The sequence below is a fragment of the Trachurus trachurus genome (assembly GCF_905171665.1).
Source record: "Trachurus trachurus genome assembly, chromosome: 5".
In the NCBI taxonomy this organism is placed as follows: Eukaryota; Metazoa; Chordata; class Actinopteri; order Carangiformes; family Carangidae; genus Trachurus; species Trachurus trachurus.
Window position 1 is genome coordinate 15,699,807 of NC_139896.1, and position 10,648 is coordinate 15,710,454.

General features: G+C 44.0%; 1 protein-coding gene across 1 annotated transcript; it reads right to left on the reverse strand.

The window, feature by feature from the left end:
* Positions 1-2,552: 2,552 nt before the first annotated feature.
* On the reverse strand, positions 2,553-9,571 carry LOC310985935 (uncharacterized protein). Its single transcript, XM_083971615.1, has 3 exons — positions 9,333-9,571; positions 6,289-7,506; positions 2,553-2,983 (listed from the first exon to the last, which is right to left on the reverse strand). Exons 2-3 carry the CDS (start codon positions 7,452-7,454, stop codon positions 2,815-2,817), a joined length of 1,335 nt encoding a protein of 444 aa, XP_083827741.1. The 5' UTR covers positions 7,455-7,506; positions 9,333-9,571; the 3' UTR covers positions 2,553-2,814.
* Positions 9,572-10,648: the final 1,077 nt, after the last annotated feature.

Here is a 10,648-nt window from a genome sequence, read left to right on the forward strand (position 1 = left end):
GAGCTGTGTGATAGTTCCTTATAAATTTGTCACATTACATCTTATCATTTGTAGTAAACGTACATCCCAGCACTGATTTTGAAGTCTAAAAAGTACTTTTCCTTATCTTACTTACTTCTCTCATCCATTTACAAACTCAGCAAAAACGGTAACATCATTACAAATGCAAATGTTGCTTTGTGTTTGAATAACAGATACTGTATAAGATGGTATACTGGGAGTAACAGATGAGCCAACCCTCTCCAATAAGCATCATTCAAATAACAAAGCAAGGAATTCAACTTTTTTTTGTTTGTTTTATTTAGCAAATAGGAAAATAGCATTTCTGGTATTCAAAAAAAAAACAAAAAAAAAAAAACATCAACAAAAAAAATACAAAAAAGAAAATACAGCCTGCTTTCAACCAGATACACAGGAAGGGCAGAGAGAGAAACAGAGAGAACTGGATGATGATTAGGGAATACAGGTCTGGATGTAGGTCAGTACAAGCAGCCTGGGGAGGCTCAGACACAAAGCGCTGCACTGGTTCAGACAGATAAACACGTCTGCCCGTCTGTCTGCTTTGAACGGGGTTTCTACATTTACTAAGCATGGGTGTTTTTAAAGAATGAAACCTAAATGTAACCATAAAAGCTAAGGACATAATATAAAACATGAGGATGGTTGCTATGTAAAGGACTGTGCACTGCTACATGCAAAAGTGCTCTACTTTTTTAGTTCATCCGAAAGCACCACTGTTGCTTGAGCTAAGTTAAGATTGCCAGTAGCCTAACAGTTTGTGGTAGTAAGTGTGCGCTGGTTCAGCAAGAGACAATCCAGTTATGTGAAGCGTTCAATTATTAGAGTCTCCTCGTGTGAAGCACTGGTAGGTTAAGAAGCACCAAAGACTTGAGATCAAATGATAATAGCAACTGCACGGCAGAGTGTGCAGTTTAACCTTCCCTCGTAAATCAGCTTTTTTGTTGTTGTTGTTGTTGTTGCTGTTGTTGTGGTAATTCTACAGTTCTGACACATTTCATGGAACTGCCATAAGAGCACAATAACTGTTTCTCACTTTCCACAAACACAAGTGCACTTGAGACCGACAGATTCAGCTTGTGTGAACGGGTACGAGTGGGACTCCAAATCCCAGACAATAGTCAGTCTGACATTCCACAGATTGATCACGCTACAATCAAACTCACATAACAGACCAAAAAAAAAAGAAATCTCTCCAGAAACACGACTGAATAGCTTAATGCACTGATTGAAAATCCTCTTTGATTAAAAAAAAACATATATATACTGTATATATATATATATAAAGGCTACAAGCTGTACATGTGTTATCTTTGTATTTTATGTTCAGTACACATTATATTGAGTATGCTTACACAGAGGATTGAATAGATGTTAGCTGCCTTTCCAGCTGTTTAAAGTATTAGCTTTTCCAGTTGTTATAACCAACAGGAAAAAAAAAATGTTTACAGTAACCGCTACTGTAAATCAGAAAGAGCAGCACTTCAGAACCACTGAGCGTTTTATGAACCATTGAGCCTAAGTGTGAGTCGTTTTCTAGGCCACAGAAGTCGGCTGCAAATGATTTTCAAGAGAGTTTCAGAGAACAAACAGCTTATAAACTGTCATGCACCGCGGGTGTCGTTTTCATGCTCTCACAGAGACAGAACAGGGATTTCTGGTTTGGCAACCCCACCCCCCATCTGCATCCACCCCCCGCCCGCTGCCACAGCCGCCGCCTTCCCTCCCCGTTCAGAATCACAGTTAATAAGAGCAGTCATATGATAACAGTACAACAGCAGGATCAAGTGAGGTTTTGTGATATGGACAAAAGGCATCGATAGAGATTAGGGCATACTGGGACTGAGAAAAAGGCAAGCGAGTGAAAGAAAAAAAAAAAAAAAAGGATTACGGTTGGATGAATGCGATAAAGGCCAGGTTTGGAGTCATAAAACAACAGAGGTTTAGGAGATTCTCTCATCTCGGCGAAGCCACACGTCTAGTATGACTGAATCAATGTCACAGCAGGGTCGTATCGTTCGTTCAGAGCGAAGCGTTAACTCTGAACATCCAAGTGCTTCCAGGCAACTTCTAATGCTTTTTGTCGGGTCGTCGCTCCATAGGGACGGCTGTCACGCTCCGCCGCGTGAATCGCGTCCATCACAGGCCTTATGATTAGATCACATGGCGTAAATGTAACGCTTCAGGGTCAATGTAACACTTGTAACAATATAGAAAGAAACACGTTGGGAAGGTTTATCCATTGTGGACCCTGAAATTTTGGCTTTGACAAAGATGGGTGAATGCCAAAGAAGGATCAAAATAATAATATAATTACAAACGTTCCCATTGCTGTCACTCGGCCAACACCTGCCTTTTTTCAACAGCACCTGGTAGCTTGGTAACAGGGGCGATAGTGCAAGCGGGGGTTGCACAAAGGGGACTCTCTGTGAGGCCGTCTCCTGTTGTGTGTTTTGTTTTATGTCTGTGTGTGTGTGTGTGTGTGTGTGTGTGTTTAAGCCAGGAAGTCCACAAGTTTTTCCTGAGGTGGCTGTTAGCTCAGTATAAGACAAGTTGCCCAGATGGGGCAATGAAAAATACACACGACAGGGAAGAGAGACAATAAGGAGATGGTGATGATGATGATGATGAGGGGAGAGGAGGGGAGGGGCAGCTGGCAGCTCTCAAGATGTTCTCTGTAAGTTCTGCTCACAAAGCACCAAAAGTCCTGAGGGAGACCCGGTCCCCGCCCCCGGACGAGAGCCGAGCCCAGGCAGGTGCGGTGGAAGGGTTCAACGGCAGGGTCCGATGGGCCCGTCACACGGTAGCCCTGATAATCCTGCTGGGCCTGGAGCTGCGGTGGACCTTGGTGTGTTTGGATAAGTGGTCGCTGCGGGCAAACTTCTTTTCGCACAGCGAGCACTCGTACGGTTTGATGCCGGAGTGAGAGCGACGGTGGCGAGACAGTTCGTCAGATCTGGAGAACCTGGTGACACAAGGGGAGGAACACAGTTACAAACAGACTCAGGAGGATGGGGTTCTTATCAGCCTACAATGTATCTTCCAGTATCTTCCAGTCCCTTCCCTCTGGCAAAACCAAAAAAAAAAAAAAACCAGGACCTCACGCCACAGGAACAGTTTCTTCCCCTCTGCAGTCAGCCTAGTGAACAATGCCCCAGTTCCCCCTAAATAACCCTAAACCTATGGACAGTCACTCTGCACTACAACATTTTGCACAATAACTTATTTAGTAGTATTTGTATATCTTTATTCTATTCTTTTATATAGTATATGTGTATTTGTCGTATCTGGTATGCATATTTCCTTTTTGTATAGTATATGCATATCTTTTGCACTAGAATATTTTAATTCATTCTATTTTATTTTATTTTATTATTCTATTCTATTTTTGGTACTTTTATGTTTGCACCTGACACCAAGACCTCGTCCTGTAAACTGACCTTTACTGCTCTTGGCAATAAAACAGTTCTGATTCTGATTCTGATCCATTGAAGTGATCAGAATCAAATGTGTCTGTGTTTTCTGCATTTGATTCATAAACAGAAGCTCTATGCCCACAGAAACAATTTTAGTTGCACCTTTGGGGCTCAAACTTGCTCACAATTGTAATGCATGTGATGATGGATGAGTGCAATAAAGCTATCAAACACAAAATTCACAATGATGATTCATAATTACCAGGGGATTGGTGCAATCTCCACTTAGTGCACAAATGACAGAAGTGACCTACATTTGTTCACGCTGGCAAGGAAAGAGAAGGATAACCGAAGAGCTAAAACCACTCGTCAGCAAAGGCCCACATGACTGCTCAGGTTAATCTGTTCCAACGTGCACCGTTTGGTTAAGGATGAAATGTTTTGGAAACATATGAATGAAGTGTTACCTTTTAGCTCCTGGCTGTTTATTATTATGACTCATCCCTGTGAGGCTGGTTAATGTTGACTTGCTGTGGTATTACATAGTAAATAGACTGTAATTGTAAACGCCCTTTTCTAGTCTTCTCAACCACTCAAGAGATTATACATTAACCCATTTACACACATATTCTTCTGCACATACAGAGCTTCAACCATTCACACTTATAGCTGATGGAGCACTAGCAGCCATCCGAGGCGATTTGCAGCTCCCAGCCACTCGGGCTGCATGATTGAAATACGACTGGAATTGCAACACGACCCAGTGTTAATATCCAAAATGCCGAGGCTGCAGTTTTATTTAGATAAAGGTCCAATGTTTTACAAATGTGTTAACATAATGTGTGTTGTGGTTCTACAGACATGCTCTGAGCGACATATCATCTGCTAAAACACTTTTTTTTTTTTGCATATCTTGCAGCACGAGCAAGGAAACTTCAACATGCAGACCCGAGGAGCCAGACGATCAAACCACCGACCTGAAACGAACTCAAAACATCAGCAGTTTTGATAAATGAATAATTGTTTAAGGTCATTTAGGGCAAAGGTGGAAAATTCAATTTTACGCTGATCTGAAAAGCCTTAAATATGCAAATTATCTGTCGTCCATGTGACCGTCGCTGAAGACATTTGGACAGCAGAGCATGGAGATGTTATCCGACCTAGGCTGTGGAAAACTGTGCAACTGAAAACTGACAGGGCATTTCTTCAAATCTATTTTTAGACATGTGATTGACTAAACAATAAATAGAAGTGAAAAAACAGATTAAGAAAGAAAATCATTTGCAGTTAGTCTGTCCACAATGATAGAACAGGCAAAAAGAAAAGAAAAGTGATCTGTCTGTTAAAAAAGACCGAATGTAGCTCAAGTGTTGGTACGAGTTGATGTCACCATCATCCAGCGAGGAAGTGAGTTTGATAAACAAGTATGCACACATTCCGGCTAGATAAACATCACTGACAGAGAAGAAGATTATTGTCAGCTTAGCCTTTTTTTAGACTTGAAAAACTCTTCCTCATTGTATTTTAACCACAGAGCAGCATCTTGGCATCTGAGAAACCCTCATACCCCTGGCTCTGTCAGATACAGTAAACTGAATTTCCTGAACCGACCTGGATTGACCTACATTCAGTTGGTACCTGAAGTAACACAGCCACATTATCGCCTTGACTTACTCCTTTAATCTTCATCTAGAGATCGCTTCATTAAAACATGCACTGTTTATATATTAAATTGTTCGGTTGTTGCTAACTAGTCCGTTGGTGTTGAGGTTATAAAAGCTGTAGCGAGTGCACAAAGATTCAAAGACGCATCAAATCGGTAAAAAGAACAAGTCTAAAGTTAAATTCAGGACTTTCAGAATAAAATCAGTGCCGAAACAGAATTCAGAGATTTCCGATATATTGTGGCCAGACTGCCCCGCCCTGTTTGATCTTAAAGGGATACGGCAACATTTTTTTTTTTCGTGTCTTGCCTCACTCCCCGAGTCCATGACAAGCAGATAGACACCATCCTTTCGACTGTGTGTGCAGTAACAAGAGAGAGCCCGTATCGCCCATAATTAGCTTAGCTCAAACGCTGGAAGTGTATAGGTAGTGTTAGCCTGCCTCCACCTAAAGTAATCAAAGACACTCTTCAGCAACTCTAAACGAACCGATCTTTGTCTCAGAGCTGACAAAACTCTCCGGTAAGGCATCGTGAGCAGTCAAATGCCGGTAACGGGACGAGATCGGTCAAAACGGAGGGTTCAAGCAAAGACGGTTTATTTTGGTTCAAGCTAGCTACATCGAGGGTAGGTTAGCTTCCTATTTCAAAGTAAAAGCACTTCTGTATGTAAAGGACAACGGGTGTTTTATTTTGTGAAAGTAACCGGAAGTGCGTTGGTCACAACGGCTAGCTTGAGTAGCCCCAAATTGGTCCAAACAAAATTGTAAACAGCTGGTATTTAGACAAATTAACGACACACTGCTGATCTAAACGGCTACTTTCTCGCCTAAAAATGTTTGAAATGTTGATAAAGTGATATATTTAGAGAGTTTAGAGCTAAAATTAAATCAGCTTCTGACAGCTGATTTCGGCTCAGGTAGCAGGCAGGCTAACACTGCCTATACACTTTCAGCGTTTGAGCTGAGCTAAGCTAATTACGGGCGATACGGCTCTATCTCCCTTGTTACTGCACGCACAGTCGATGGTCGGATGGTGTCTGCTTGTCATCGACTCGGGAGTGAGGCAGGACACGAAAAAAAAATGTTGGCGTATGACTTTAAGCTTAGTTTTCACTTTGTCCCTGCCACCGCGCTGCCTCAGCTTAGCTTTAACTGTTAAATATGGCCCAGTTCAAACTCTGTCACTCACCTCCAGCCACATTCGGGCCAGCTACACGTGTACGGCTTCTCTCCTGTGTGCCGGCGGAAGTGAGCCTTCAGGTGGCTGCTTTTGGTGTACATCTTCCCACAGCCTGGGTGGGAGCACTTGTGGACCCTCTCTGTCGGTGGAACTCTGGTCACCCGGGGGGCGATGGCCTTCAACAGCCCGCTGCCCTGGGCCCCCACCCCCGTCACACCTGTGATCTCTACTGTCCTCATTGTGATGGGCAGAGGTGCGATCTTCACGTACTTCTGGTCGGCCGACTTGGCGTCTCCGCTGTTTAGGGATAAAATGGTGGCGGTGGTGGTGTTGGAGGCGGAGGGCACCTGGGGGGCCAGTAGGGTCAGATTTTGTCCCGTAGCACCCTGGAGCCCCATGATGAGATGAGTGAGCCAAATGCCGTTTTGTGTCCCGGGAGGAGAGACGGCTGGCGGCTGAGGCGGGGCCACGGGAAGAGGCTGGAGCTGGAGGACCAGCGGAGCGCCCAGGAGCACCGGGGGGGTTACGGTGGATGGTGCAGGGGTAAGTTGGGCGGAAGGGGACGAGTCAGCCGGGCTGGGGCTGGTCTGCTCGCTGTGAGGAGTGTTTGGGCTGGGGGAGCACTGAGAGGCACTAGTCCCGGGGTCACTGCAAGTCTCTGAGGAGGAGGAGGAAGAGGAGGAGGAGGAAGAGGCCAGGAGCGCAGAGGAGGATGGAGACGCGGAGTCACCGGAGCTGCATGGAAGAGGGGAGGCCTCCTCTTTCGGGGGTGTCAGCCCCTCTTTGACCAGTTCCATCTTTTCCCTCAAGAACTCCTCGATGTCCTCCAGGGTCGGGGAGAAAGGGGAGGAGGGATGAAAGGGGAACTCTGGCAGCGTAGGCTCCTGGCTGGCGGGTTCCTCCTCCTCTGCCGCCGCCGCTCCGAGAAAAACGTGCAGTCGCGCCCCATCTTCCTCGTCCTCTTCCTCCTCTTCTTCCTCCTCCTCCTCCACCCCGGGGCTGGAGCTGTGTATGGCCCCCAAGTCCCCCGCCTCGGGGCTGTCGCAGGAGGCTAAACTGGCCCGCTCGCTGCAGGCTCCATCTCCCAGGCTGAGGGAGAAGAGGCTGCTGCTGCTGCTGCTGTCCCTGAACAGGTCGTTCTCCAGACTCAGCGTTCTGCTGCTGAGAGACACCATTGATCCAGGCCCGATGGCGCGGCAGAAAAGGATGTCGAGGAAATCGCAGAACCTGCAGAGAGAGGCAACATTGAAACAAGATTTTATTTCACAACTGAAAGTAAAATTGATTCGTTCTCTACTGCTGTTCCCAGATTTTTTTTTTTGCCATGTTTTCACTCTTTTTTTAAGATGATGGGTAAGGCTGGATCAGGTGCACGCTGAACCAGCGCTAGTCATGCTGCTAAGGGTCTAGACTGCTGGGGGAACTCCCATGATGCTTTGAGCACTTCTGCTTTCTGTTTCTCTCTCCACACCAGGGCATGTCATTCATTTTGTAATTTGTCTCTCTTATCGTCTGGGCTTCTCCTCTCGCTCTACTCATTCTGCAGGTGTCCAGGTGATCCAGATCTGCCACCACAACATTCATTCTCATTAATGGGTAGTTTCTCTCTACAATATTGTGAGGCCTTGACCTCAACCTGTACACTTCCATGAGATAATCTATAAACAAGTGTATCCCACTGGAAACTACTTTGTTGGATTCTTAGAGACAATTTCATTTGCTGTGTATTTTACAATTCGTCAGGCAACAGACAACTTTTAACTTCTACACTTTTAAACCAAAAAGTTTCACTAAAATTTCACTAACTATACCATAAACCTGCCCTTTGTGGTATGGTTCAACGCTGGTGATACTGAGTAATATAATACAGCAAATATAGCATAATCATCCTCATAATAAGATTACTGTTCAATAGTGAACGGTTCTACTGTTACAAAACACTGTCCTTAATTCAAACCATAAATAACACCTTTTCTTTGAACTAAGAAATTCTAAGAATAACACAATAAGTTGACACCAAAGTGACTCAACTTGATCTACGATAACATGAATATACTGTATAGCTCGGCCCTATGAACCCCTTGGTTCTGTACTTTTAGATATTTTACTCAAAACTCAATTCCTGTGTGTACATGCCAAATAGAAAATCTGGATTGAGACTTGGATTTTCTCTTTAACAAGAGGAAAACATCAACCCCAAAAATGAATGGCCAATCAGTCATGCAAAGATTAACCTGTCTGAGGGCCACAAGAAGAAAATGTAGCTCTTAGGCCTTTACTGAGCCATTTATATAGATCCTGCAGAAATCAAGTTAATCATACAGAACCAGCCTTTGTTGACAGTGCAGACCTTAATAATAAGGTCATTTTGATCTTTGAGCCCTTATGAATAGCAGTTCTCTGGTACTATTAGGCCCCATGTGTTGTTTAGCCATATATGTTTATATTAACAGGGGCAGAAGCAAAGGCTATGAGAAGAAAACATTTAAAGATTATGATTCGAGTATGCTTATTTCTAATGTGCAAAAAGTTCAACTTTAAATAGGCCAGGGAGTCTGTCTAAGCCAGGCCTCCATCGGGTCCGTGAATGCCACATTTGAAAAACACAGCCTCCACTCACAAGGGGAAGATAATCCCCCTTCGCTTATGTAAAGGATGTTTGTTGCTGCTGTCACACCGTCAGGCACATGTTGCAGCAGGGCCTCGGACTTGACACAGTGCAGGAACAAGGCGCTGCACACAAAAAATAAAAGAAGGAAAGAAAGGAGAAAAAAAGGAAAAAAAAACACAGCTCACGCAGACGCGCCCAGAGCCATATGGTGAAGAAAAGTCACCCCGAGAAAACAATCGGCCCGTGAAAGCAGCTAAAAAACTGTGTTTGTAAACGGAGGAGCGGTCGACAACATGGCAATCCGCCTGGGTGCAACTACGCCTGCATCGGAATCCACGAGTCTCAAGTTCGGTTGGGTCAAAAAAAAAATGTTCTATTTATACTCCTCCGTCTCTCCGGATGAACCGAGCAGGAGAATCCCGGACATTTTGGCTCGACCTACCGTGAGTATAGTTCGCGGGAGGCTCGGTGAAGGGAAGCTGCGCCGTCGATGGGTTTGTGTATTTTCTTCGTGTTTCCTTTTTTTTTTTCTTCCGTCGTGTTATTGTCGTAGCACACTCACATCCCGTCCTTGCCACGGGTCCATGTTGGCATTCCTTTTCCTAACGTCACGTGACTGCATCGCTGCACAACTCGGAGGCACGGGTCCTGTTCCGCCTTCCTGATTGGCCGGCCGCTGCGGAGGCTCGCCCTAAAAGGAGCGCTCTGATTGGCTGCCGCTCGATAAATTCTGACTGCCATGTGTTGATGGAGGGAGCACTGTGGCGCGACTTAAATGTGGCCTTTGATGGCGCACACAGGGGAGTGGGGAGTGCCAAATAATGTAAACACCTTTTACTGTAACAACTATATGTAGCCTTTCCGTCACAACAGCCTTTCTCTTTCCTGCTGTTGTCCAGCAAGGAGAGGAAATGTGTCAGTGTGCTGGGAAAGACTCTACTTTACGAGGCTGTTTACACTACTCCCCCAGCGCCTGAAATGTAGGCTACTGTTATCCAGAGAAATATTCAGACTTACACAAATTCTTCCTTTGGGGTTGATGTATTTTGCTCATTCAAACCTAAACGTTATGATAAATGCAGAGATGACTCATCAGACCTCAGCTTTGTTGTGTTAGCACCAGGCTTGTGAATGCAAATCCAGGACAGTCACCCAACAACCTTCTTAGCTGAGTCAAACAAGAAAAAAAGTGTCAAGTGATGTTGTGTTCAAGTTTCGTGTTACAGTGAGTTGTTGTGTTTATATTCATGATTATGTTTATATTTAGAGTTTTTGTATGCATTGTGTTTATGTTGATACTTTCCGTATAATAGGCTACACAATAATACTTTATTCTGAGCCAGTAAAATAAATATAAAAATGGAATAATACAAAAGCATTAACAGAAGGAAACTTAAAAGCAGATCATATGCCTGATTGAAATGGAATTCCTGGACCACCACTCAGGAAGTGATAACTAAAGAAATAAAGAAAAGTGAAGTGACTTAATTGAAATTGAATAACTTAGCCTATATGAAACCAATAAAGTAAAACCAGCCAAGAAAGTTGATTGAAATTCTGCAGCCAAATAGATAATTGTAATGATTGCTAATAAAACTGCATATGTCAAACCAAATCCTATATCTCGCACAATATAATACTTAATTAAGAAAATGAAACAGATGAATCTGTGGCAGCGAGTGCAGCCATCACAATCATGTAAAAATAAAAACCTCTACATAATTGTCTAGTTTTCACTTTAGCAGGCCAAGTGTGAGA

What these genes read in the sequence shown, in the direction of transcription:
- LOC310985935 (XM_083971615.1), bottom strand. Translation starts at nt 7,454, where the DNA reads ATGGTGTCTCTCAGCAGCAGAACGCTGAGTCTGGAGAACGACCTGTTC. An exon ending in TGGCCCGAATGTGGCTGGAG is followed by an intron (nt 2,984 to 6,288) that starts GTGAGTGACAGA and finishes TTGTGTCACCAG; the next exon opens with GTTCTCCAGATCTGACGAAC.